The sequence below is a fragment of the Halictus rubicundus genome, chromosome 12 (assembly GCF_050948215.1).
Source record: "Halictus rubicundus isolate RS-2024b chromosome 12, iyHalRubi1_principal, whole genome shotgun sequence".
NCBI classification, from domain to species: domain Eukaryota; kingdom Metazoa; phylum Arthropoda; class Insecta; order Hymenoptera; family Halictidae; genus Halictus; species Halictus rubicundus.
The window spans coordinates 9,367,285-9,394,260 of NC_135160.1; the positions used below are offsets into that span (position 1 = coordinate 9,367,285).

General features: G+C 37.8%; 6 protein-coding genes and 2 non-coding genes across 13 annotated transcripts in view; 5 read left to right on the forward strand and 3 right to left on the reverse strand.

Annotated features, from left to right (window-relative positions):
- S6kl (ribosomal protein S6 kinase like) overlaps positions 1-26,976 on the forward strand; it is a 126,007-nt gene that overhangs the window by 36,764 nt on the left and 62,267 nt on the right. Inside the window, exons 2-9 of one of the 6 annotated variants that reach the window (XM_076797774.1) lie at positions 23,907-24,006; positions 24,692-24,772; positions 24,884-24,978; positions 25,055-25,322; positions 25,388-25,472; positions 25,558-25,665; positions 25,732-25,890; positions 25,959-26,047. In XM_076797774.1, the coding sequence (XP_076653889.1) occupies positions 24,716-24,772; positions 24,884-24,978; positions 25,055-25,322; positions 25,388-25,472; positions 25,558-25,665; positions 25,732-25,890; positions 25,959-26,047 (861 nt within the window). In that variant the 5' untranslated portion in view covers positions 23,907-24,006; positions 24,692-24,715. The other 5 variants (XM_076797773.1, XM_076797777.1, XM_076797775.1 and 2 more) reach the window with 5 other exon arrangements.
- Ctr1a (Copper transporter 1A) lies at positions 547-8,824 on the forward strand. Its single transcript, XM_076797788.1, has 5 exons — positions 547-787; positions 6,494-6,670; positions 6,990-7,222; positions 7,343-7,372; positions 7,871-8,824. The coding sequence occupies exons 2-5, from the start codon at positions 6,494-6,496 to the stop codon at positions 8,070-8,072; spliced, it is 642 nt and encodes a 213-aa protein (XP_076653903.1). The 5' UTR covers positions 547-787; the 3' UTR covers positions 8,073-8,824.
- On the forward strand, positions 5,424-18,490 carry Drosha (ribonuclease 3 drosha). Its single transcript, XM_076797746.1, has 12 exons — positions 5,424-5,433; positions 12,934-13,035; positions 13,572-14,492; positions 14,557-14,800; positions 14,927-15,118; positions 15,196-15,553; positions 15,627-16,044; positions 16,325-17,276; positions 17,349-17,558; positions 17,624-17,946; positions 18,019-18,164; positions 18,235-18,490. Exons 3-12 carry the CDS (start codon positions 13,591-13,593, stop codon positions 18,399-18,401), a joined length of 3,912 nt encoding a protein of 1,303 aa, XP_076653861.1. The 5' UTR covers positions 5,424-5,433; positions 12,934-13,035; positions 13,572-13,590; the 3' UTR covers positions 18,402-18,490.
- Positions 10,260-12,312, reverse strand: Rab9 (RAS oncogene family member Rab9). Its single transcript, XM_076797785.1, has 3 exons — positions 12,198-12,312; positions 10,944-12,125; positions 10,260-10,808 (listed from the first exon to the last, which is right to left on the reverse strand). Exons 2-3 carry the CDS (start codon positions 11,376-11,378, stop codon positions 10,548-10,550), a joined length of 696 nt encoding a protein of 231 aa, XP_076653900.1. The 5' UTR covers positions 11,379-12,125; positions 12,198-12,312; the 3' UTR covers positions 10,260-10,547.
- LOC143359665 (pseudouridylate synthase TRUB2, mitochondrial) lies at positions 18,474-20,283 on the reverse strand. The gene is made up of 5 exons (XM_076797784.1): positions 20,116-20,283; positions 19,858-20,036; positions 19,375-19,783; positions 18,943-19,079; positions 18,474-18,834 (listed from the first exon to the last, which is right to left on the reverse strand). Exons 2-5 carry the CDS (start codon positions 20,003-20,005, stop codon positions 18,536-18,538), a joined length of 993 nt encoding a protein of 330 aa, XP_076653899.1. The 5' UTR covers positions 20,006-20,036; positions 20,116-20,283; the 3' UTR covers positions 18,474-18,535.
- On the forward strand, positions 20,879-22,979 carry LOC143359671 (tax1-binding protein 3 homolog). The gene is made up of 3 exons (XM_076797795.1): positions 20,879-21,220; positions 21,487-21,615; positions 21,705-22,979. The coding sequence occupies exons 1-3, from the start codon at positions 21,164-21,166 to the stop codon at positions 21,891-21,893; spliced, it is 375 nt and encodes a 124-aa protein (XP_076653910.1). The 5' UTR covers positions 20,879-21,163; the 3' UTR covers positions 21,894-22,979.
- Positions 26,269-26,340, forward strand: Trnaw-cca (transfer RNA tryptophan (anticodon CCA)). Its single transcript has one exon. It is a non-coding gene; the product is annotated as a tRNA-Trp (tRNA).
- Trnan-guu (transfer RNA asparagine (anticodon GUU)) lies at positions 26,896-26,969 on the reverse strand. Its single transcript has one exon. It is a non-coding gene; the product is annotated as a tRNA-Asn (tRNA).

The following is a 26,976-nucleotide window of genomic DNA, read 5'->3' on the forward strand; positions in this document are numbered from 1 at the left end:
CGTAACAAGTTTGATTCAAACGTGGTTCACGCCCAAGCAGACAAACCATTCGTTCCCTGTGTTACGAGCATTGAAAATTCCATGTTTATTTTTTTCTGCCATTCGTGTACTTGCAATCAATCGATTGACAAAGGTTTTTTTGTCCATACTCGTGGCTGTAAAATAAAACGACGTGTTTTAACTGTATTTATGTCCGTTGTCCAACTGCTTCGATCGAGGTGATCGACAAATAAGTTGAGTATCGTAGAATGGCAAATGATCGACTGAAAGTTTTACATTTACGTTGATTGACTTTATAGTCGCAGATGTTTCATTAATAGGCTGCGGATATTAATGCAAAATAAAAATATTATCAATCGTAAAACACGGGAGCGAAGTAATAAATTCTTGCTTTCGTTAGCAGTTAGCTATTTCAGATTGCACCTTCTCAGTTCTGTTATAAATGTTAATAATCGAAAAATATCGAGCGTAGATTACTGTGATCGGAACCCGCAGCGCCACCTGACGGATCACCATGGGATTCATCCTACCACCGCTCTAGTGTCACGTGTTTACTCGCGGCAAACCATTACGCCAAGTCTTCGTTATTTCACATATCCACGGGGCGATGGAGGAAACCGTGAAAGTCGCGTGCAGTTTATTAATGGATCTCTGAGAGGTTGCTAGGACCGTTCACGCGGAGAAATCTCTGCGAAAGTGTTCTTTTCAATTGACTGTAATCGCACCTGAGTCAATCTCCCGACGCATCCTATCGAACGCGTGACATAACCTCGACTCTTCAGCAAAGGTGAGTGAATTTGGTCGGTCGTCTATTATGCATCGAATCGCGGATGATTCGTCGCGGGATGATCGCGGATCAACCTGGACTTTATTTAACCGTTTCGTTCAGCCGTTTCCATTGCCGCGTATTCCCCCGCTCCGTTCCCGTTCGTACAAATTCGACCCAAAGTCAAACCGAACGACCTAGATTGACAGCTGCGTTCTCGTTGCTAGAACGTCAGAGCTCCATGCAACAGAACTTTCGCTTGCGAACAAACGCGATGCATATCTAAATCACGTCGTTCCCATCGATTATTATAATGCGTCACCGTTGCAATTTCATTCATCGTTCACGACCAATTGAATAGTACGGACGTCTCCGTTCCTCGAGGCAGATAAATGTCAACTCCCCTGTTCCAGAGATGTATATGCATAAACGACATATGTTACGCGCAAACGGGACCCAGGCGATAGTACGGACCGATTAAAAGAGAATGTATCGCGGAACGGTACGCCGATCGCGAGAATCCGCGAACGTGCTCCTCGATGAAATTGTTAAATGCATACTGTAAACATTTGTCTTTCGCAACGACAGAGCACGATCGCGCGTTTCCCATTCGATTTACGCGCACAGAAATCTGCAGGAAATCTCGACGTCGATGGACTGGCGCGTTAATTACAAGCAATTATATGTCATCGATTCAATTGGAACCAATATCCCGGCCCTTGCTCGGCCGCTCAATTTTCCATTACCTAACTGCTCGTTTACTGCCCGTAGGATGCTCGCGAGCAATATAATAATTTCTTGATTAAAGTGTTCGCCGTGTCACCGGGAATCTCCATTGTCACCATTTTAACCGATGAACGTACTCTCGCGAGAATTAATCATCGCGAGGAGACATCCTCTTCCGGGATAAACCATAATGCACGGAATCTTGGTATTTCAATATGAAAATTCCTGAGGGATTCGTATAGGACTCCCGCAGGACGTTTTTCCTTTAATCAGCCCGTTTATTGGAAATACTTCGACGTTTTCGCTCGACTCGAAACACTCGAATCTCGATTATCGGGACAACAATCAGCGGAAAAATCGATTATCAGGCCGCTGATTAACCGAGCGATCGACGATCGGGACATCGATCAACGAAGCGATCAATTACCGGAAATAACTCGATTCTCGAGACATTTAAATGAGCCGCTTAATGCGAAAGCGGTGTAAGTCGAATGTTTGTTTGGTTTCGTATTAACGATTTAATGGTCACTGAGTCAAATAATTGTAATATAATTTCTTCGATATTATCGCTCATTATCCACTGATTAACTCTCGGAGGCCTGCGAGTTCTAGGCCTATGCCGGAGTCATTTCTGACCCGCGCCGACGTTTCAATACAGTCGCTCGAACTTATCCCTACCGCGACTAATTTCAGAAGATGTAAACCAAAAAATGATATTAGAATTATTTTAGTTATTGAACCCTTGAAATATGGTGTTGAAACGAACTAATCCCGGAACGATGAAACTAATCCCGGCTATGATAAATAAGAATGAATAAAAATTAAACTAAACGATCTTTAATGGTTTGAGTGTCGCTCGAATCGAATATAGAAGCACTATATATTAACATTCAGGACAAATTTCCTGTTTTCGAACGATGTCCCCCCGACCCTATCATGAACTCTAATCGTGCGCGGTTAACCCTTTACCGCGGCGAAATTATTAACCGCGAATAATAACGACGCGTCATCCTTTATCGGAAAGAATCCAACGTTCTTCCGTGTTGTTTTCTTTCGCTACTCCTGGTATCCGATTTTCAGAATTCGATCGATGCCGCTGTTATTTCGTCGCGTGTACAATTTCCGCGTTTTTTTTTTCCTCATTGCCGTTCGAACGGACAATGGCGTTTGTACAGCATGCTCAAGGATGTTGAATAACGAGGTACAATTAATCGATACATACTAAACGCGCTTTCTAAATACGCGAGCAGCGATAAGTCCCGTTACTTAGTTAAAATATCCACCGCAACGAACAAAAAAGATCGTTCGTTGTCTCTGGAACTAGATAAAAGTATCTTCTCTTGCATTCGTTGCTATCGGATCGTTGAATAAAATAATAAAATTCGACAACACAGTCGAGGATATCCGCTCTAACGAGAAATTAGATGCGCGGAAAAAACAGAAAGTCGATTGGTGTGCATGTATACTAGATAAGAATATCTTCTGTTGCATTCGTTGCTATCGGATCGTTGAGTAAAATAATAAAATTCGACAACACGGTCGTGGACCTAAGTTCAGGGAGAAATGAAACGCACGGAAGCATCGGAAATTTGCACGGAGTAATCCCCAGCTTCGCAAATATTATTCGTCGAAAATTTTTATCGGAACCGCGTGCAAATAACCGCCATTTTTCCAGCAAACAAACTGCGATAAGGAACTATTCCGAAACTCCGCTAGAACGGACGGGATAGAGCAAACGTTCGGTTATACTTTACTTTATCCCGGACGAAGGTCCGTCACGCGGTTTCGCAGACTGCGTTGTTTTTAAACGCGAAACGTATTGTGTTACAATTTCCTCGCAGTCGAGTAGAATTCTATCGGAGCGTCGCGTTTCGCGCTTCGATATTTCTGAACGCGTCCGTTCCGCGACCGCACGGGAGAGCCTAAAAGTATTGTTTTCGGCTCGAAATGGCTGTCGGCGAAAATAATCGGACCAAAGATAAGCGGAAGCGTCGACAATGGAAGCTCTATCTGCCTTATGCGATTTTCCCCATGCTTGACAATCGCTGCAAATCGTGTAAAAGGGGGAGGCTCGGTCCGGAAACAAAATAATCAGTCTGCGGATTTTTGTGCAAAATAAGAATTGTCTTCATTGCAGGCACACGAATCAATTTACAAAATAGGTACAATTAACGTAAGCAAGGTAATTGGGTCTTTTGCCCTATGTTTAAATGTTTTTTTAATGTTTTTCTATCGATTTTCGTCGCACATGCATAAAATCCGCTGTACAACAATAATCAGAGTAGAATGCTTACACTGTTCGTCGTTTTTATAGTAGCACGAAGTCGTTTCGAAGTTGGTCGTTTCATAGTAGCGTTGAAACTTTTTTCACTTGGACTTCACGTGTGACGTGTGTCTACGCGTGAGATTGCTTCCGAACCCCTTTGCGAAGTGGAAGTGATCGCTCCAGCTCGGAATTTCGTTCTGACACTTCTGTATTCTCTTCTTGATTTATGTAAGAAAAGAAACCGATCTCCGATCAGTATGCTCATCGTTATCGGCCCTACCAAAATAAACAATTGATCTTGAAAAATGGGGAGCACTTAAACTTCGAAATTTCGTTCTTTTTCGGCAAATCTTTAATAAAACAAAAAAAAATATGATAAACTAAGAATAATTTCGGTTTATCTTCTGGAATTGAACGAATTATTTTTAAGCACACAAACACCACTTTAATCTACCTGGTTCGAGGGTTAAAAGATACAATAAAAAACACATCGACTTTTTTGGCAGTCTACGCGAGACTGCTCGCCATTATCTGAAACATCTCTTGGGATTAGTATGCGAAAAAGATAATTGAGCATCCTTGCAGTATTCCTAGCGAAATCGGTAGCCGCGTAGCAAATTGCGATTTCAATGCGGGTTCGTGGAAGAAGCGATCCTAGTTGCGCAGGAGTAGAGACAGTGCATACTCGGTGTTGTACCGACGACGGAAAGGAATGCTAGCCACGTCACGTCGGTCCACTGAATCTATCCCCGAAGAAATCTGCTTTCGAAAGTACGCCGACCCGTGTCTGTCCTTTTTTTCCCCCAGCTCCTCCCGCTCGCTCTCTTTCGCTCCATCTCTTTGTTCCGCGCCGACCAGCTCGAGCAACAGTAACAATCATGAACTCGTTTCTTCTGCTACTCCTGATCCAATCTTGTTCACGGCTAGCCTGGCAGACTGCCGAAGGGGAACGGATCGCCTCGCGAAAACCGCTCTGCTAATTAAGAATCAGAAAGTACGAATAGGATCCTGGCAGATCCGCCGATTTCCCCTTCGATATCGTGCAGCATGCATCGGGGGTGTGCGAGAACCCGAGGCTTCTCGAAAGCTTTAGAATTTTTCGGCAATTTCCAGGATAACTTTCGGAAATCTCGATATATCCGTGATCCCCATCATCTTCGGGATTACTCTCGCGAATCGGAGAAAAAATTCCCGATCCGACCCGGCCCGACATTCTCGCACACCTCTAGCATCAACGCATCCGATCGCAAAAGGCTCGTTTTCGCGATGACGCTAGGAGATCCGCTCGAATGCAAATCTCCAGTCGAGATCGCAATCATTCAATTGCACGCAGATATCCGCGGAACGCTGGTTTTCGATTGCATCGCGCACACGTGATCAATATTGTGCGATTCGCACGAATCGAGGATTCGCGCAACAGGTGTTCGCCACGCAGAACTCCGGACTTGTTCAGGACTTGTTCCCCCACTCTAATTTCCCCTCCTACCGCGCTATTCCCCCATGCTTCCGCCACGGTCCGGCCACGTGACGCGTTTCGTCTCTGTCGTGCGTACTCCGATACTGGCAGAGAGAGGATAACTGTATTCCCCTCGATTCGTGCTCCCTCCCCTCCTCTGGCGACACTGGCTGTGCCCAAGGGCATCGGTGGGCACCCTTGCTCGCTAATAGGCATGTTCATTCAACTGTACACCCTGATTTAAACTGTATCAACTGGAAATCGTATTAACCCTCGTACGGTCCACAGATTCAAAATTCGCCCATTTATGTTTTCCGCATGATTTATTTATAATTTTCTACCGTTTCACCGCGTACGCTGTTTCTTCCGACTTGAAAAATAGGTACCGGCAAAAACAGATTTCGGAGTGTCCCTCCAATGTAGCACAGTCATTCAAACGCCTATAAATAGCGTTCCGTTATTTAAAGTATGAAAAAGTCTCGCTCCTCCGTGACTGGTTGCGACACGCCAGTTTTTGTCATATCGGGATCAGAATTTGTTCTCTTCTCTACGCTGATTGCTGTGGCAACAATGATTCCTCGTGCGTTTACAAGGCAGTAAACTGTCCAGTCCCAGTTCTCGACGGGTATTTTGTACATATACTGCCTCGACCTCCGAGCGAATCGCATATTATTCTAAAAGGATAGATAGTTGTGATAATTTTCTGCAAACCCGGAAGATACGTGCGTCCGAACACGAGACATTTGCCTGGCTTTGAATATTTAAACCGTTCGCGAATTATCATTCCTACGAGGTATTATCGAACGGTTGTATTTAACTTGTTGTCTTAAGATACCGAATCCTTTTATTCGTTTATGGGCGAACAACTAAAAACACTTGCCTAAAGTGCAACAAACAGATTAAGTAACGGTACGAAGTTACATAAATTAACATCACAATATCACCTTCGAGCTTGTAACAATTTCACGTCTTCAAACTGTTCTCGTTCAATGGAAAGGAAAAATTAGAAGTTAAAACGTTAAACTGTTTTTCGAGAAAAGAACGATATACTCGCCATTAAACAAATTTAAAAATTTGTCGTCTTTCGACGAGTATGCTCGAAGTAACATGGAAAGGATTGATAATCTGAAAAAGAGCCTCGGCCATTGTCTAACTCAAGCTTGGTTTAATGAAATTTCGTGTAACTGGCAAGTAGACAATTAGTTGATAAATGTAAGAAGACCGCTCGATGGCGATTCGTCTATGCAATCATGTACTGAAGTCGTTTCTTTCTGTGTAGATGTCCCACGATCATATGTCGCACATGATGAACGCATCAGAGATGTACGCGTCTCACGATGCACACATGTCTCATGGTGGCATGGGCCACGGGAGCATGCATGACCACGGGAGCATGGCCATGAATCACACTGCCAGCAGGGATGCGTGTGCCAATATGGGGATGCACGGTATGTCGGTACGTATGCCTGGTAAATCGGAGTGTACGGTTTCAACGATCGTGTAGAATGACACAGAAATGATCCTGCTCAAACCATTCACTCTGTTTCGCCGAAAGATGTCATAGAATCAGGGGTTACACCACCATCGCAAGATTGAACTTATTGGTAAAAATAAACATATTTTCTCGGTAATTGTTTGATAAAATGAAAGTATCTTTTTAGGGGATATTTAGGGGACATTTAGCAACACCAATTTTAAATTTGCATGGTGGTGTAGCCGCTTAATGTGCAGGTCATGTTGCCGGGGGTTGTAACACGTGGTGGTTGCAATTGCAGATGACGTTCCACGGTGGATACTGCGAGAACGTGTTGTTCGAATCGTGGAAAATCTCGTCGGTCGGCGGCCTCATAGGGTCCATGATCGGTATCATGATCATGGCTGCGCTCTACGAGGGTCTCAAGTATTATCGGGAATACTTGTTCTGGAAGACCTACAATGCCCTCCAGTATAGACGCGTCACTATGCCGGCGGAGAAGAACGTCGTGGCCGAGGATAACCGTGTCGTCCAGTAAGTCTTTAGTGCACTGATTGCAGCCGATCCTTAGTTGATCCCCTGATTTTCTATAACTCGACTCGATCCCGCAAAAGAGTTGCTCTATTCATTGTTCAACTTGATTTTATTTTTTAGTACGGTTGGAGAAGTAATTCACAAACAGCCGTAAGTAGATGAACATGTTTGGCCGGCCTCTTAACAATTTTTGTCTTTTCTTTTTCTTCTGTAATAACACACAGCTTGATCGTGAAAACACATTCTTCAAGATTCTACAGATCAATCTCCTGTATCGTTGCATGCATTCTTTTCACCTTTGGGAATCACATTTAAATCTCTTCTCTTTGCTTTATTTTTCTTTGGCAACTCTTTCTTTTCTCTTCTTTTTTTTTTAACTGTTTAATGCCTGATGCAACGTGTCTGTTACGATGAGTAGACTGTGGATTTTTATGCAAAATGAAAATTGTTTGTCACGATTATAATGGTCAGGAGCCAAACTGGAATTGCATTGTTCCTTAAATTGTTTTAGCCTGTATTTTGTTTGAAATTGCACCTACTCGTTTTTACCATAAATGCATAAAATCCACAATCTAACGATGAACATTATCCCAATGGTTCGACATTTGACTTGACATTAATCTGTTCCGTGTATCTACATCTGTGCAGGCCCACAATGTTGTCATGGATGCATACATTTCAAACGTTCTTACACATAGTGCAAATCGTCCTGTCGTATTTCCTCATGCTGATCTTCATGACTTACAATGTCTGGTTGGGCTTCGCCGTAGTGTTCGGCGCGGCGATCGGTTATTTCTTGTTCGGATGGAAAAAGTCTGTTATCGTAGACGTTACAGAACATTGTCATTAGCCGTTTCAATAGATGCAATCATAACATTGTATCCTTACGTCGAGAATGTACATATCTGTACATTATTGTAAAGTTCTCACGATGCGAGGAACTTTAGAAAGAAATGAATAACATGCGGCAAGCATGTATAGAAAAGTATATGATAGCTCCAAATTTCAGGATGTACGCAGAAACGCGTGGAGGAGAATTTTCTAGTTTAAGTTTATTCCTTATGCTGTCACAATGCATAGTTATTTCATGCATACAGAATGCGATCCTTCAGTTTGTTCGTTAGAAAAAGGTAGCATGGTTCAATGGTCATCGAATAAAAGATTTCTATAAATGGCAAATTTGTATACAAAAATACTGGAAGATTGATCTTTGATATGGACGAATATAAAACACACTTGATTTGTAAATATCATTAGAAAATTTCAACGAGAAAAGTATCATAAATATACGCGCACACTTTTCTCCAAGCTTTTATGTTATTCTTAATTCTAATTTTTTTATATTGTAACATATTTTATACGCGTTTAATCGTTCCAACGACCGTAACATTTGAAAGAAAAAAGTGTGCACCTGTGTTCTTGAATATTGCATCGTGTGATGTCATTCGTTACAATAAAACGATTGTATTGTGAACAATTACCATGGGAAAACCATTGTTATTTGTACAATATAATATAAAATATAAATTCGTTTGTGTAATTAGAAATTTAAGCGAGGTATCAAAGACATTTTTACCAATATATTTTATCAATTTTAAACAAGCCCAGAATATCTTTATTTCTTTTCTTTATCCTTGCAAAACGGATGCTCCGAATTATAAAATTTATAAAGTGTAAACACACATTAAATCGTATCGTTAAATTCTTGGAATAAATAAAATGTACTATAATAAATGCAACATATACTGTACAAAAAGGTGATATCTGTAATATCGTTAATGAAGTTCGCAATCGATAGTATAAAACGTATTTAATTAGTACAGAACTGATCCTATATGTTATAGCGTCGGTGAGTCACTCTCACCTTGATATGATATTAAACTTTATATATAGTTCGTATCCGAACCAACACATTTTCAATACGATGCTAGGAATTTATATATCCCACATGTAGCTATACAAAAAGCACCAGCATGCACGTCACATACAAAATTAATGCGAGCTTCGTCACTTGAAACAATTTTTTCAATTACAATGACGTTACATACTCTTTATTCTTGGTATGCAAAGCATAGCTAAAGTCACAAGTAGCTTTTCGAACAAGTTACGTTGCTTTAGGAATGCGATTCATACTCGTTTAGGATTGTACAAAAAGCTTTGTCCGTTGTTATAACATTATTAATTTCGTAGGAAAATCTTTAAACACCAACTGCAGAACATTCCAAGAGCAGCAGAGTATGTATTTTTTTTTTTTATTGTATTTCGAAATTATACATACATATGTATACTATACATTATACCACTGCCCTTAGTTTGTGCTGCAAGGATAAGGCAAATTTAGATTACAAAGCTAAATTACAATTTATATCTATTCCTTATTTATAAAGCAGTTAATGGTAATGATTATTACTAATATTATCTTATCACAAGCCAATGGTGTACGAAACACTTAAAATACTGTCTGTAGCTCATGAGCTGCACAAAGCGTGATACGAGTAGGACGTTCGATTTGACCTTACACTTTAGAGTTGTATTCTGGAAAGATCAATCACAAAACATTATCTCTCCCGCGTGTTTTATAAACTTGAATTTGAGTATGTCGAAAGAACTGAAGAAAACAGAAAAGAGAACCTCTCCCAGCAGATCTAGGCGAGTACGGTTCGTGAAAATGTTATGTTACGTTCATCGACAACGTAAAAAGTAAACATCGCTAATAATAATAATAATGATGATGATGATAATAATAATAATAATGATAATTAAACTCAGTAAAGGTCGACAAAACAATTGTTGATAGAATGGAAATTCACCTTATTGCGAAGAAAGTATTGTAGACAGGCAAGATATCTCTTCAAATTATTTTGTTAGACCTAAAAGAAGAAGCGTGTTACGCGCAGAATTCTCACTGCCATGATAATACTAAACATTACCTTTAATAAAACGAATAGGTAGCCACAAGACGCAAAAGTTTCGATTTGTCTAATCATGTTGCCAATATAGACGAATTTTGTTGTAGGTCAAAGAAAAAAGAATAAAATTCTTATACTTATGCAATATAATGTCCTTATATGTCCTAGATACAGTAATCATCTGCAAGAGTCAACTCAATTTGCGATTATACTGTACACTTTAAAGGTGCGAAACAAATGTTGCATGTCTATTCCCGAAGAACGTCAGTTTGCATTACGAAAATGCATAATTTTTACTTTCTTACCACTCGTTTCGATAATCTCAACGAAATTGTAATGCTTAGAATGAGATTTCATGCGTTACGTTGTGAAAACATAAAAAAAGAAAATATTTAAAATTTTTTTATATCTGTGACCTACTCAGTACCGGACACTGGCATACAACAACTCGAACGGTGAGGAGATTGTTGTTTCGAAAGATCAACTGTGTCTTCAACTAATGGACGCTCTAATCTAGCTTCTAGTTGTGCCCAAGCAGCAACTGCTGCGCCAAATGCTGTCTCAACATTAGTCGCATCTTTCGCGGATGTTTCTACTAAAGGAGGATCGCCATTTTGAGCGCACCAAGCTTGAGCTTCTTCCGTGGAAACTTGTTTCTCAGAGTCTGGAACGTCCACCTGTAAAAATCACCTCGTTGATTATCTGCATGACTTGTAACTTTTTGTTTACTCTAGACAGAGTTGGACAAAATATATCTACAAATATTTTCAATCTGATTTAATGCCCAAATTTGTTTCTTTGTTTCTGCTTACTTTATTGCCAACAACTATAAATGGAAACGTCGATCCCTCTTGAACGTCCGCGTAATAAAGAAATTCAGATCTCCAAAGTGCTAAATTTTTAAAGCTTGTTCTATCGTCGACTGCGTAAGTCAACAAACAGATGTCAGAGCCTCTGTAAAATGGTGTTCTAAGGGTCTTAAATCTTTCTTGCCCCGCTGTGTCCCATATCTGAAGCGTATACGCCTCTCCATTGATCTCAATGTCTTTGTTTAAGAACTCCACTCCAATAGTATGAAAACTATGTTCGTCGAAATGATTCGACACGAATCTGTTCATAAGACATGACTTGCCTACACCACCATCACCCAAAATCACTACTTTCAAAAGCGTTGATCTTTGAGAATTACGATTCTGTAGATTCCCACCTCTTGGTGTGCCTGTTGTGATGGAACTGTTTACTGACATTTTTAATTCGTTGTTTTCTACTAAACTGCACGCTTAGAAAGTACTATATGTATATGCATATATTTAAAATAACGTCTCTCTCATATCAGTATTCTTGATAGCGAATAGCCGAATCGTCCGTTCGCTGTATCGTGCTCGATTTTCTGTCAATGCAAGGATCAGCTGATTCAGATAGTGGACGAGATGATTCACTGTTTCCTTACGCCATTCGCATTTTTCGACCGTAATTCGACACCAGTATCTTGCGAATGTCGCGTTCTTTTGTACACAATCGATAATCACACCATTTAAAATGTTTTAATACCGCGAGCGTTCGTTCCTCGGCGAAGCATAACCTTTACCTCTCACATCAGAGCTCGAGTGGCCATTTAAAAATAAAGTTCCATTGATTTGCAGGAACGAAAGCGTAATTTCAAACGTCGCCGAAGCCGTGTGCTTTTGACTCCTTTCGATTTAATTTAATTATTCGCTCGGAAACGGATACCTGACGATTGATGCTTCTTGGTATCGAGTCGCGACCATTGGAGAGCAGAAATTGCGGTTTCCCCGAATGGATATGTGTCGTTCGTTTACTCGAAGGCATTTAGCGAACGTCGATATCACGATCGATCCTTCAATGTTTTCGCACAGCTAAAATCCGCTGCTGTCTCTGAACATTTTCGTTGCACGCAAAGCATTTGACACTTTGCAGACGACGAAAGGAACGCCCATGTTGAATGTTGAACGCTCAAGGCAGAACATGGCTACCTGAAATTATAAATAATATCAATCCCGTGCACGCGGAGCGATATTAGCATTCTACAACCAACTAATAATAACTTTTACAATAATAACGCGGTACTGAATGTGCTACTGCACTATAGAACGTAAATCGTAAATTCTTTGGATTGTCTAGGCGTGCGTAACTTCAATTTTTTCGAATAACAATTTATATGTTTAGGTTGCCAGGTATTGTCTAAAATTTGGATAGACTAATTTCTGTAGTCAGAAATCGAAGATAAATATATTATTTACCGTGATAATGGTTTTATTGAACAAAAGAAAAAATGAAATCTATATATTAAGTTTTTATTTCCTTGACCTTTACTTAACTGTGGTTTTCATTGTTTGGAACAGACAGAAAAATGTTTCGGCAAGTCGTACCACAATTATAATTGTCTATTATTCTTTGACTAATTTGAATTGTGTTTCACGTTCGATCAGAAGGTGGTGCTTCGGTCCTTGAAAGTGTGGCGATTAATTGAAATTGTTTGAACTGAAGAAAAGAGAGACGCTTCGTCTCAGGTCTGCTTTTTGAAGTCGTCAATGATAGAGATGGAACAAAGTATGTTATACAAGTATTTTCGATATTTGCGTAAATAGCAATCGTGAATGAATCGAGCACTTATTTATGAGAAACTTGAATTAATTTGCTGTATAGAGTATAGAGGCCGCCAGAAGAGGTAACATGTTTCATACACCTGTAGATGTCGTACTAGTTTGCAATTTAGCATACACAGTATTCCGAAAAATGTGATCACATACACATTTTATTCTGAGCAAATGTCAAAACAGAGTGGAAGGATAATGAATTCTCCATCTTTTATTTATTTGCACGACTAAATTTGCTATCGGAATTTCATCTCATTGAAGAAAATCAAACATTGATCGAATACAGGTAAGTATGTGCAAGATTCAGTAGATCCTTACAGAGCTTCATATGCGTCATGCATATACACACATATTTAGCATATATATACATAGTTGACAGTCGGACCTCGGAGTAATTCGAATTTTTATAATTTGAACATTTCTATCGGATGACAATTTTATTCATTTATTTCTGCTACGCTGTAGAAACTTGTACGAATCAACATGTAAATTTAGTTGAACTCAAATTACTTGTACTGTATAACTAACATGGTCATGTTTACCTTTGTATCTAGATTTCGAGAAAAGCGTCTGCAAGTCGAAGTTTAATTCTATAAGTCAAAGTTTTATCACTGGTTGTTAATTATTTCTAACCTCTAATTCGAAGTAAAAGATTAAAGCAACAATGTAAAACGCGGTCGTCAATCGTTTATTTTGAATTTCCTTGAGATGCGAGTTGAGGTTTTGAATTATAACTGTGCAGAATTGCAATTAAATTATTCATGAATTATAGTTGGAAAATAATTGAATTAAAATGCGATTCAATAATTGTTTGATCTTCAGGTGAAGTGTTGTACAAAAAATGGCAAGTCCTCCTCCAAATGTTGACCAACCAAATAGTTGGAATTCGGGGGTTGCTCAACCACAGAACATGGGATACTATTCTGTGCCTCCTCCAAACTTCCCACCGCCGAACTATAGGCAGCCTCCACCATCTTACAAGATACCTGTTTCTACTATGCCAGACAATAAACCAGCCAATTTGATCCCTTCGTATCAATCTATAGCACCTAGTTACAGAAACGATGCTCCAAACACTTACTCCGATGCTTCTTACCAAAATCAAACACAGCCACAATCCAATAATCAAAACTATGGGGCTCTTGGTTACACTCAACCAGCTACAGGAAATTTCAATTCAAATTGGGATGATACATCTACTTATCACAACAATACCACCAGCAATTGGACTTCCAATAGCTACTCGTACGATTGGAACAAATCGCAAGATACTAAGAATTCTTGGTACAAGACTAGAAAAGCAGAAGAAGAGACCAAGATGTCTGTGTACGACGAAAGTAACGATTCCACTAAAAGTAGGAGATCTAACTGGAAATACAGAGATAAGGAATCTTCGAGTAGTTATTTGAGTAGCAGGAAACGTTCCAGAAGTTCCAGTAGTAGATCCAGATCTAGCAGATCGCCATATAAATCACGATACAAGAGAGATAGAAACTCGAAATATCGTAGGGACCGATCATATTCTAGAGAACGATGGCACACCGATGACTCCTCTGATAGAAGATCGTCTTACAGAAGGAGATCCACGTACAAGTCACGTTCTCAAAAGTCATACTCTAGTCACAGAAACAGGAAACGATCGAGATCGCAAGAGTCTTACTCCTCTAGACCTAGTAGTCCGAAAAACAATCTCTCTGGTAAAAGGGACCTAACAGAAAGAGAGTTACTTCTCGAGAAATATAGGTAGCATTCAAAATTATTATCAATGTGTTTCAGAAACACTTGTTACTATCGTGTTAATTTACAGGCAGGATTATTGTGCAACCAGTAAAGATATGGAAAGGAAAATGGATGAATTGTCGGCGATGGGACCTGAAGGTATAATGGAAAATGCGAGAAAAGTTTGGACACGTACCGCACCGGCGGATTTGTATTATAACAGAGATGAGAGTAATCCGAAAATAATGAAAGGCACACTAAAATTGCGCGAATTATGTGACCTGTTTAGGAATACATTGCTGGATAGAGCAGCAACTGCAAGAGCTCTGCATGTGCGTTTACTGTAATGATTTTCTATTTCATCCATTCTCATAAATGTATAAAATCTGCAGTCTAGTAACTACGGACTAGAACTGAAAGTCCTTACGTATTCGAATTATTAATTTTGTATTTCACAGCCTCCTTATGAACCACCGCCGAGGAAAACTAGAGCACGTCTATGTAGGCACAAATCAGAAGTTTGTAGCAGTTCTTCTTCGGACAGCGATAGTTCAATGGACGAAGATGATAGAACAATGGAGGAACTAATGGCAAAGAAACAGCATCCGCAAAGACTACACCCAGAAATGTGGTTCAACGATCCAGGGGAAGTAAGTATGCTCCTTCAAGGGTTTGCCGATGCTCAGACTAGTTTAAAGAATTCTTGAAAAAATTCGATGCCTTCCAGATGAACGATGGACCATTGTGTAGATGCAGTGCCAAGTCGAGAAGATCGGGAATTCGCCATGGCATTTACGCGGGAGAAGGGGCAATATTTAAATGTGATTTAAATTCCACGAACGCGGACAAACTGTTTCATTATCGAATAACAATTAGTCCGCCAACGAATTTCCTCACTAAAACACCAACAATTATCAAGCACGACGAACACGAATTTATATTCGAAGGATTCTCGATGCTCTCTCATTTTCCTCTCGTCAAATTGCCGACGTGCAAAGTGATCAGATTTAATATAGAATACACGATTCTGTACATAGACGAGAAATTACCAGAAAATTTTACTGTCCAGGAATTGGATTTCTTTCGTAAGATTCATCATGCTTTGCACTCGCCATGTTTTACTGTAGCATATATTTAATAGATCACTTTCATTTTCAGAAAATTATTTATTCAAGGAAGTATTGGAGCTTGTTGATTTCGATTTAAAAGCCGCGCAAGATAAATCTGGCTGTGGACAGTTTCATTTTATGCCGAGATTTGTGCGCGACTTGGCCGACAATGGACAAGAAATCTTATCCATGAACGAAGTACTAAATTATTTGATAAAAAGTAGTAAATTATTAATAGACCCAGGAGATCTACCTAAACTAGTGGAGATGCCTCAGTATAAGTGGCAAAATTTTGCGGACGAGGTGAAGGGTATGATAGTCACGTTTCCGGGGAAAAAGCCGTGCAGCGTTCGCGTGGATCAGTTGGACAGGAACCAAACAGATCTGTCCCCTGGTGTGATTGCTTACCCGGAAATTGTTCATTTTGGAATTCGGCCTCCACAGCTTAGCTATGCGGGAAATGCAGAGTAAATATATGTGCTCTTATAAAATTGTTCGTTGGCAGTAGAGGTGTGCGAGAAAATGTCAGGTATCCGATGGTTGGGACGGGTCGAGACGAGTCGGTTTCTCGATAATTTCGGGATTATCGAATATATTGGAATTCCTGAGAATATTCCTGAGTATATTCGAGAATCCATTCCGATCCCGAATACAATTCTCGATCCGTCCCGACCTGGCATTTTCGGGTTCTTGCACACCTTTAGTCGTCAAGGACAGGAGGTTTCAACTTCACGCTTCTCATTCCAGTTATCAAAAAGCATGGAGGGACTACGTGAAATTTCGTCACTTGCTAGCTAACATGCCGAAGCCATCGTTCGAAGATAAGAGAAAGCTGGAAGCGAAGGAGAACAAGCTCCAAGAATTGCGAACGCAAAGTAAAATGAAGCGTGACGTCACTGTGGATGTTAGCTCCGAGGGATTTTACAGAACTGGGATCATGTGCGACATGGTACAGCACGCCATGCTAATTCCCGTGCTTGTTTGCCATTTGAGATTCCACAAATCTTTGAATAATTTGGAGCGCACGTTAGGATACGAGTTTAAGAATAGGTACTTTCTCCAATTAGCGTTGACCCATCCAAGCTACCGCGAAAACTTCGGTACGAACCCAGACCATGCTCGAAATTCTTTGACCAACTGTGGAATAAGGCAGCCCGAGTATGGCGATCGACGAATTCATTATATGAACACACGGAAACGTGGTATTAATACATTGATCAATATAATGTCGAGATTCGGCGCGAGAACGGAAACGGAATCCTCGATAGCGCACAACGAGAGATTGGAATTTTTGGGAGACGCTGTCGTTGAATTTCTCACGTCGATTCACTTGTTTCACATGTTCCCTGACTTGGAAGAAGGTGGTTTGGCAACTTACAGAGCAGCGATCGTCCAAAATCAACATCTTGCCGTGCTAGCGAAAAAATTGAACTTGGAGGAATACATGCTCTACGCCCATGGCAGTGATCTGTGCCACGATTTGGAATTGAGACACGCTATGGCGAATTGTTTCGAAGCATTGATGGGCTCGCTGTTCCTCGACGGAGGTATAGAAGTAGCTGACAGAGTGTTCGGCGAAACACTGTTCAAGGATGAAGAAGATCTCATAAAAGTTTGGGTGAACTATCCGAAACATCCTTTGCAAGAGCAAGAACCAACTGGCGACAGACAGTGGATACCGAGGTTTGAATTGTTACAGGTAAATGTATATGTTAATGAATGTACCGTTAAAATTAGTTAGGAAACTTAATTAGGATTTTGTGTCGTACAGAAATTAACGAAATTCGAAGAGACCATTGGCATCGAATTTAATCACATTCGTCTCCTAGCGAGAGCATTTACTGATCGCAGCATAGGATACACAAACCTAACGCTGGGTTCGAATCAACGTTTAGAATTTTTAGGAGACACTGTATTACAACTCATAGTTTCAGAGTACTTATACAAGTATTTTCCAGAGCATCATGAGGGTCACTTATCGGTAAGTAGCATAGTTTAATTACTGTTGAACTACAAACTGTAATATAATGTCTGCCTATTTTACAGCTTTTGCGAAGTTCCCTTGTGAATAATAAAACACAAGCAGTTGTCTGTGATGATTTAGGAATGACTCAATACGCGCTTTATGGAAATCCGAAAGCCGAATTAAAAACTAAAGACAGAGCTGATTTGTTGGAAGCATTTTTAGGAGCTCTTTACGTCGACAAGGGCTTAGAGTATTGTCATGTTTTCTGCGACGTGTGTTTCTTCCCGCGTTTGCAGGACTTTATCATGAATCAAGATTGGAATGATCCAAAGAGTAAATTGCAACAATGTTGCTTAACGTTGAGGACAATGGATGGTGGAGAGCCTGACATTCCTGTGTATAAGTACGTTGTAATAACATTTCGAATTTAAATGCAGCATCAAAAAATGTAATAATTGCTGACTTTTATTTGCAGAGTAATCGAATGTAAGGGTCCCACAAATACTAGGGTGTACACTGTAGCTGTATATTTTCAAGGAAAACGATTGGCGAAAGCATCCGGTCATAGCATTCAAGAAGCAGAGATGAACTCTGCCAAAGAAGCTCTAGAAAAATCACAATGTATAAAAATCGAAATCTAATATCATCGAAATCTAATATCTAATATAAAAATCTAATATTTTTCTTGTAGATTTGTTCCCACAATTGGATCACCAAAAACGTGTTATAGCTATGAGTATGAAAATGCAACAGTGGCCAAAAAAGCGTAAATCTAGAGGAAGATCTATGAAACCTACAGATAAACACTACGATCACGAGCCCAGTCAGCGTTCAAAAAGGTGTCTGAGCGAAATGTAACCGTACTGATAAAGATTAATCTGTTGTAATCGAATCGTGTACATTGTTGGTATCAAATGTGTAATAAATGTGTAGTAGTAGAATAAATATTTTATTGTGTATGATACATTTTATACAAAATTAATGAACTATATTCATACCAGTAATTGTTTCTGGTGTTCTGTGAGCTTAGCTTCGGAATTATGATCTATCAATACAGGACTTTCTTGGTTCCACACATTTTCATTCTGCAGTAGAATCTTTCGGCATAAGCTAATGTTTTCCAAGATAGATTCCAGAGTCCAGTTCTTTTTTAATAATGCATGTTCCAAAGTAAATAAACCATCTTGAAGACAGAGAATTTGAGTACAGGTGGCTGTGCTACGGAGTCTCATTCCAAGATCGTGAATTAAAGTCTTCAGGTACATTTCGTATTCGTTTATACAAACGACTTCTATAAAATCATATTGCATTAGAGTGTTATGCACGTTATACTGGAGAGACTTCTATGAGTTTATAATAAAAATAGGTAAAATTTTCTGGTGCTGTAGATGTTACTTGCCTAATGTAAACTCAGGGGGTGAAAAATCTATACATTTGATTGCATATAATATGGGAATATTTGGATCCACTGGTCTTAATAGACCTTTCACTGCCAGTTCGTATGCTGCTTGACTGTCTAGATCAACCCCACATAATCTGCGAATATACAGAAGAATATGTATTATTAGACTACGAATTTTATGCATTTATGACAAAAGTGAGTAGGTGCAATTTAAAACAGTAAAAAAATTGAAAGCATTCGAGAATATAATTATTGAAGAATATAAATTTGTATTTAGCTTCTCTAGCCAGCAATTGATGCCTAAAAATTTTATTCTTCAAAAAGATCCACAGTCTAATCACTATATTTAGATGCAGTTAAATTTTGCTATATGTAGAGTGAAAAGAATTGTTTTATACAGGTTTTCGAGTTACAGATTTCAGTACGTACTCGTACATCTTCTTTTGATGAGAAGACTGCATTATGCTGCATACTTTGTCGATATGACCACGTTTTATGTGTTTATACGTAGATTTCTCGACTATTTTTCCAGAAGAGAAATAGTTATCTGTTGCCTGACCAAGCATTCCTTTAACTTTGTAAAATCTTGTAACTCTGGAATTTTTTATGCAACGTATTGTATTATTACCATAGTTGAGACCACAAACAGTAACTCCAGAAGAATCTTCTGGCATAATTTTTGTACATGATAGCCTAAAATCCTTTGGTTGATATCGAGGTCCTACTACCAATGTATTATCAGCAAAACTATCGCGTACAATAACTTTCATCGGTGCGTTTGTAGGACCTTCTATAGCCACGTGTTTAGAAGGAGGTCTTACGTACGTATTGTTTAAATCTAAAAATGCGAAAATATGTAAAATACATGATGGCAAAGTAGTACCTTTTACCTGATAAAGGAAGTACTATTACCTTTACATAAATTCAAGATGATTACTGATCTCATAGCTGGAAACAAGCTACCTGCGGTTTTATGAACAACAAATACTCCGTTTAGTCCTTTGAATAGTAGCCTTGCGTCGTCTACGTATTTATGTACTACCAGCTTAGGAATGCCCATTTTGACATGTGTTTGTCTTTTGTGTTAAGATCTGTTAAAATAAACCTCATTAACCTCACTAGACCAATACTCCGAAATGAGTTCGATTAAACAATGTATTGATTACTCACGTAAAGCTAATTACACGATTGTATAACGACATAGATTTTGCTATCTACATTCTTCTTAGTGTCAATATTTTGTATAGAACAGACTTGGAAAATGTCTTAGAGAGTTTTCAAACAGCTACATGCAGCTACAGCACTTTGTCCGCAACAGTCCGCAACTGTCCCAAACTGTCCGCAACCATCATCTGGTAGATTCAGGGAGGATGAGAGAGGATACGAGAGTGCTCACGCCCGGGATTTTATTGTCCCCGGTATAGTGCTGTCCCCTAGTCTAATTTTTAGCCTGGACCAGAACCTGCATCATCTTACCTGCATCATTAGCAGTGAATTCCTAATAATGTCAGAGTGGATGCTACATCTATATTAAAAGAGGCTCTCCTATGTAGGCTCTGATCTAGCCTAAAAGATGATGTAGGTTCTAATAAAGGCTACAAGAATGATGCAGATTCTGGTCCAGGCTAAAAAGTTGATGCAGGTTCTGTTCCAGGCTAAAAAGATGATGCAGAAAAGTGGGAACACTAAAACCCCGGGCGTGAGCACTCTCATTTCCTCTCTGTCACCGACGAGAGATTTTCAAAGACAGCCAGCCCCCATGTTAAACTGCGAGCCTCAAAGTGGCTGCCCGCCCGGGCACGGGATGCCCGCACGGGCACGGCTTCCCGTCCGTTAACACATTGATCGTCGGAGAATGTAACATTTGATAATCGATATGGTTCCGTCAGAGATTTCCTGTCTGTATGTACATTCTCAACAGTAGAATTTGTAAAAGACACTTTCCCATCTAGGTCAGTCAGTACTCATGGCTGTCAACGTGAGAACGGAATTGTCTTAACTGCCGAGCTTGATCGCTGTTAATCAATTAATCGTGCATTTAAGAATAGAAACCCTTTTCTGAGTATATTATAACACGTTTGTTCTTGCATCTTCAAATTCACTTTAATCTTGTCGTCATCATTTCGGTATATACAGTGCGCGAACGACTGGTGATTACATTGAGTCATTGAAAGCAATTGTCAATCTAAGCCCGCCAGAAACACAAGAATCCGTCATCATGTGTGCGAAAATGGCATTTCAGCACCAAGCTGGCACAGCTATGAAGTGCTTAAGTGTACGTAGCACATCACTCAAGTATAATATTCACATTTTCTCCAAGTACTAATTCGTAAATTATCACATTTCTTTTGGTAGACGCCCGTCAAATTTCTTATCTTACTCTATCTTCATCTACATCTTTGAGTAACAAGTAATTTAAAAACAAATTCTATTACGCTTGAACTTTATAGTTCAGATAGTTTGTTATCAAATTATGTCAGTATAGCAATTGATACTCAGCATTGTTAATTTAGTATTTGACATGTTATATATTTCTTTTAGATACCAATCACATTACACAAAGAAACAGAAGTTAATGAAAACGGAGAGAAGGTAATGAAATGTGGCTTTAAGATTGGTGGTGGAATTGATCAAGATTTTAGGAAAAGTCCCCAAGGTTATACAGATAATGTGAGAAGTGCTATTACACTGTTTAATGTTCTAATATTGTTATTTATTCGTAGCAAATAATTATCTACTTAACCGTTACATTATTCTAGGGTATATATGTAACCGAAGTACACGAAGGATCTCCAGCAGCGAAAAGTGGCCTTCGGATGCATGACAAAATATTACAGTGTAATGGATACGATTTTACCATGGTCACTCATAAAAAAGCAGTATCTTATATAAGGAAGCATCCAGTATTAAATTTATTAGTAGCTCGCAAAGGTGTGACCAGTACTTAAATACCAAATGAAATGTTTACACAATATAAGAGAAGTATTTATTTCACTTACTACATTAACAAAGTCAATTTATTTGAGCTACATGTCTGCCAAATATCAGATTAGTTTGTAGCCAATAGTAAGATTATTTTAATTGAATGAATTGAGATTGGGTATTTTATCATTTTGAGTAATAAGTGTTTCATATTCTAATTGAGAATAGAAGAGAATAAAGTTAATTCAATCGCACTAGGTGGTTAGTCAAAACATATAATTTGCAGGCGTAATATTCATCTTTCATTGCAGTAGAGTTAGAGTACTAGAACAATAGATTGATATATATGTATAAAAATCCTGTTATGGTTTGTTATTGTTGTTAAAAAGAATAATTGTATGGAAGTGTTTTCCTTGTAACACCACATGACAGCTAGTAATGCTATTTATCATGTACAACTATGCTTGAAGAGAACATAATTTACATGTGCCTGCTTGAAAATCATACTGAATAATGTTTGTTGTATATCAAAATTTACAATAATATTTTGTGTGCCAAACAGTAATTGCTATCATGGAATCCATATGAATAATTCTTACCGCCATGTATATATTTATACATAAGACAAGTTTCATAGAAAGAAGTTCAGTTGAACAAAAAGTACTTCTTGTTTGATTCGAACAAACGAAATAATTGTACGGATAAGAGTCATAATATTTTAATTCTTTAAGTATTTCTATATTGTAAAATATAACAAAAATGCCAAAGCATAATGAAGTTACACTAGTTTAAATACACAACAATACTTTTTACAAAATTTTGTATGCTATTGTATGTCAGTGTATTATTGTAAGACAAGTACAGAATAACTTCGAATTTATACATTTAGAATATTGCATTTAATAACTGAAACAATCATGCAATAAACATTGTTTTCATTACTTTTGATAAGTACTGCATTTCATGTACACGTAACATACGTCAGCGAGCGAGGATATATGAAATTTTTGTATTTTTAACTATTTGTGAAATGTGTTTTGTTACTTATTCGAATGTATACAAAAAATGATTGAGAGTGTATACTTTAAGATCAATAGAAGAATTGAATTTTCTATTTTGTACATCTTTTACTTTGACCAATAATATATATTTTGATGCACTTTCAAGTGCGTTTTTTAACAAATAAGGGAAACAATTTTATATTTCACGTTTTTTGAATTGGCTACAAATGTACAATAAGTGAAAGAAAAAGGAAAGTTCTTGTGTCATGTATGGCTTTCCTTTGTATCCTGGTATTTTTAATATATTATAATTACAGTGCAAAAGTCGAATCATTTTATAAGAGATAATATGGTATGTTATCATGTTTTTATAACTAGTCTGCTAATACGAATGTTAAAGAATAAAGATAAAATCGTAGAACATAAATTAATATGTGTGTGACAATTATGCATGTACATAGTCATTTAAGATACTTTGTATAGAGCCTCAATTAAAAAAAAATTTACATGCATTAGTCCAGCCAATACACAAACGTGAGACCACAGAGAGGTATAGAAATAGACCAATCACCCGATATATTTTTTTTTGTCTCACGTCCGCGGGGCTCTAGAGCCCCCTTGCCATTTCTGTGTCACATCCTACCGTATCGGTCGGAACTAATATTCTTTATCATTTATCATAGGTACATGATCTAAAGTTCTTGTGGATCTAGTTGCAACATTTATCGTTAGTCAAAGTAGAGGGCGTAAGAAATCTAGTTGTTGTTAACACTGTCGATATTTCAGATCGTGAGACACGAAATCCCAAATGGTGATTGGTCTATACTCCTGTACCTCGTCTGTGGTGAGACACAAAAATACATTGGGTGATTGGTCTAATCCTATACCTCGTCTGTGGTGGTAGAGTTCGCTATCGAGTTACTTATTTGTGCAGAAGATGTCGCTTGTATGCTCTTTCCCGCGATCTTCGATAATATGTGCACTCGATAATTTACTGATTGTCAGTTGGTACACATATGTCATGGGAGAATTTAAAAGTCCGGTTCAATTGTTTAGTTACGTTACATATTATAAATAAGTTTTACGAACGTGTAACAATCGAGTGATCAACGTATAAAAGTTGAAAGCAGAAAGAAAGGTAGTTTTAAGTTCGCTTGAAACTTATGTGCGTTTAGAAGGAAAAATCGATTGGTCCCGTCTTCCCACGAAAACCTTCCAGAGCGTGAATCAGTCGTATTCATAGTTGAATTTTATTGTAAATGATTAACTTCGTCACTTAAAATTATATTTTACTGTGATTTGCAAACTTCTTTTTTTCCTTTAAAGTAACTGTGGATGGAATTTCGGATTATTTATTTACGTTGAAACGTTAACTTTACGTTGGAGAACGTTTACGGAAGGATAAGCCGATACTTTGGCGTTATCTGTATTACATTGAATCACGTGACAATACATCTGTCATTTTAATTTCTAATAATTCAAATTGCGCACCACATGGACTACGATGTTTGATTTCGTTTTTCTTTTCAATTTTCACGATTTTGAAAAGGCACTACTGTATAATCCTCTTGTATTACACAATTAATGCCTTTCTTTAGTAATTAATTGATCATGTTATACATCAAGTAAATATAGATTTCATACATATGTTTAGTAATTGATTTTTATAAGAAATCATTCTATTTATCATATACTATTCGTAAGTTATTATAATATAGTTTATGGATAAAATTACTGTAAAAGAATATACAGAATGTTGAAATAAAAAATGTCAATGAAACAAATGTTATGTACTGTTATATTAAAATATCATAACTTTACAGAGATTGTTATATTTTGCAATTCGAATGGGTAATACTACCTCCAAAAAAAAGTATTACAATAATCAGAAGTATACCAGTCAGGTATATATGTCTTAAAATAGTTATAACCTCTACAGCTTTTTCTAATATTGACAATGCGCTTATATATGTTGATCAATGCAAAATAAATGTTGCATTATTTTTCTTATATAGTATAGTCTCAGTGATCTAATTGGTGGAAGTTGCGTTGGTACAACACAGTCCTCAAATAAGGAATCTAAATCATGGTCCCGTGTATCGAATAAAAGGTAGTTCATTTTGAATTCTAAATACCCTACATTTGACATCACAGAATGTATCGTGCAATAACACTATAATTTTCAGTTGGAGCGAAGGCACATTATATCACTCGTTGGATATTTCAAAGACACAATGGCCAGTATCGCGCTCTCAAGCCATGTTCCTTCCAGAATTTCAAATAAGACCAATACCTTTGCAAAGTACTTCTAAGCTTATATGTGTAATAGCTAAAGGAGCATATGGAAAGGTATATAAAATTCTAAAGCAAGACACTGGCCAAGTTTTTGCTTTGAAAGCTATTAGCAAAGCTAAAGTTGTTACAGAAAATGGAGTAATGCAAGCAAAACAGGAAGTATGTAATGTAATATTCATCATTTATATATAAAACTAATAATATAAATTAATATTTTGTTCTAGGTTGCTATACAAAGGCTCGTTGGTCATCACCCATTTATATTAAATTGTACTCATAAATGGCAAGGAAGAAAGACATTATACATATGTATGTTTTTTGTTACTTTACTTTTACTGGTTAAAATTAAATATTGTCTCCAATTTCACAATATCACAATACTCTCCAATTTCAGTAACCGATTATGTTGGTGGAGGAGAACTATTTTCGCTAGTCGAGGAGTGTGGTGCTCTGCCTGAAAATGTAGTTAGAATATATGTAGCAGAAATTGCTTTAGCTATTGGTAAGTGTATTTAATCCTAAATATGTGCATAAGTAAATTTCTAATATTCTGTACATTTCATTACAGATTTTTTGCATAATGTTGGTGTAGTACATAGAGATATAAAGGCAACAAATGTTCTTCTGGATGAAGAAGGCCATGCTGTGATTATTGATTTTGGTTTAGCAAAGTGGTTAACTCATGCTGAAAGAACAAACACACTTTGTGGGACACCTGAATATATGGGTAAATATCAAAATACTATTCGAATACTCCAGTAATATTATCAACTACAGATATTCTGATTAACTCAGCACCAGAAATACTGAAGAGACAATATTATGGACAAGAAGTAGATTGGTGGTCACTAGGAGTCCTTGCTTGTTTCATGCTGACAAAACAGGTATGTGATGTGCTTGTACTTTTTATTGCAAAGTAATTAAACGATACTGTAATTATGTATACTTTTGAATCTATTACTTTACATAAAAACAATCAAATACAAGGTATTAAATATTATATACATAATTTAAATCTGCGTCCTATTAAGATACACGCATTTACCCACGCAGAAGTAGTCTTATCTTCAGTTTATGACTGCTTTATAAGAACTCTACATCAACCGACTCCGTGGCGCAACGGTAGCGCGTCTGACTCCAGATCAGAAGGTTGCGTGTTCAAATCACGTCGGGGTCAATTGGTTTTTTTTTGTTGCAAATTTCTATTTTTCTAGTGTTTACAATATTGAGACGAAAGAAATTTACTTTTTAACAATTAAAGTAAAAATTTGTAGCGTAATAATATTAATAATAAAATGATAGAATTGTAAATACACTTCTTTTCATGATTAAGAAATAAATGTAATTGCTTTAATGTTTTTTAAGCACTAAAAAAGCAGAAACTCGTATATGCATTATATATATTATTATACGTATTATATTTATGTATATGTAATACCTTTTATATGAGCTATTAAGTCTGTTAAAGTTTGCACTGACGATGTTAACAATTTATAAGTTCACAAGTGTAGTTACAAAATATTAGAAAGTACAAAATGTGAAGAATGTTGCATAACTATTTGTAGAATCGTGCTAACGAATATGTATACTGTTAGCTGAATTCAATTTGTCGCTTTGACGTTCTGTTCTTATGTTGTTATACTATCCTTTTTGTGGAGGTATGAACACGACTAGATGTGTTTTTGAAAATATTAATGACAAAAAATATTTGTTTAACAAATAAAAAAATAATCGCCCCCGGGTGGGCTCGAACCACCAACCTTTCGGTTAACAGCCGAACGCGCTAGCCGATTGCGCCACGGAGGCAATTGAT

What these genes read in the sequence shown, in the direction of transcription:
- Ctr1a (XM_076797788.1), top strand. Translation starts at nt 6,494, where the DNA reads ATGTCCCACGATCATATGTCGCACATGATGAACGCATCAGAGATGTAC. An exon ending in TGGGGATGCACGGTATGTCG is followed by an intron (nt 6,671 to 6,989) that starts GTACGTATGCCT and finishes TTGCAATTGCAG; the next exon opens with ATGACGTTCCACGGTGGATA. An exon ending in GAGGATAACCGTGTCGTCCA is followed by an intron (nt 7,223 to 7,342) that starts GTAAGTCTTTAG and finishes TTTATTTTTTAG; the next exon opens with TACGGTTGGAGAAGTAATTC.
- Rab9 (XM_076797785.1), bottom strand. Translation starts at nt 11,378, where the DNA reads ATGTCAGTAAACAGTTCCATCACAACAGGCACACCAAGAGGTGGGAAT. An exon ending in TTATAGTTGTTGGCAATAAA is followed by an intron (nt 10,809 to 10,943) that starts GTAAGCAGAAAC and finishes TGATTTTTACAG; the next exon opens with GTGGACGTTCCAGACTCTGA.
- Drosha (XM_076797746.1), top strand. Translation starts at nt 13,591, where the DNA reads ATGGCAAGTCCTCCTCCAAATGTTGACCAACCAAATAGTTGGAATTCG. An exon ending in TTACTTCTCGAGAAATATAG is followed by an intron (nt 14,493 to 14,556) that starts GTAGCATTCAAA and finishes GTTAATTTACAG; the next exon opens with GCAGGATTATTGTGCAACCA. An exon ending in CAACTGCAAGAGCTCTGCAT is followed by an intron (nt 14,801 to 14,926) that starts GTGCGTTTACTG and finishes TGTATTTCACAG; the next exon opens with CCTCCTTATGAACCACCGCC.
- LOC143359665 (XM_076797784.1), bottom strand. Translation starts at nt 20,005, where the DNA reads ATGGGCATTCCTAAGCTGGTAGTACATAAATACGTAGACGACGCAAGG. An exon ending in CATCTTGAATTTATGTAAAG is followed by an intron (nt 19,784 to 19,857) that starts GTAATAGTACTT and finishes TCGCATTTTTAG; the next exon opens with ATTTAAACAATACGTACGTA. An exon ending in ACCCCCTGAGTTTACATTAG is followed by an intron (nt 18,835 to 18,942) that starts GCAAGTAACATC and finishes ATGATTTTATAG; the next exon opens with AAGTCGTTTGTATAAACGAA.
- LOC143359671 (XM_076797795.1), top strand. Translation starts at nt 21,164, where the DNA reads ATGTGTGCGAAAATGGCATTTCAGCACCAAGCTGGCACAGCTATGAAG. An exon ending in CAGCTATGAAGTGCTTAAGT is followed by an intron (nt 21,221 to 21,486) that starts GTACGTAGCACA and finishes TATTTCTTTTAG; the next exon opens with ATACCAATCACATTACACAA. An exon ending in CCCAAGGTTATACAGATAAT is followed by an intron (nt 21,616 to 21,704) that starts GTGAGAAGTGCT and finishes ACATTATTCTAG; the next exon opens with GGTATATATGTAACCGAAGT.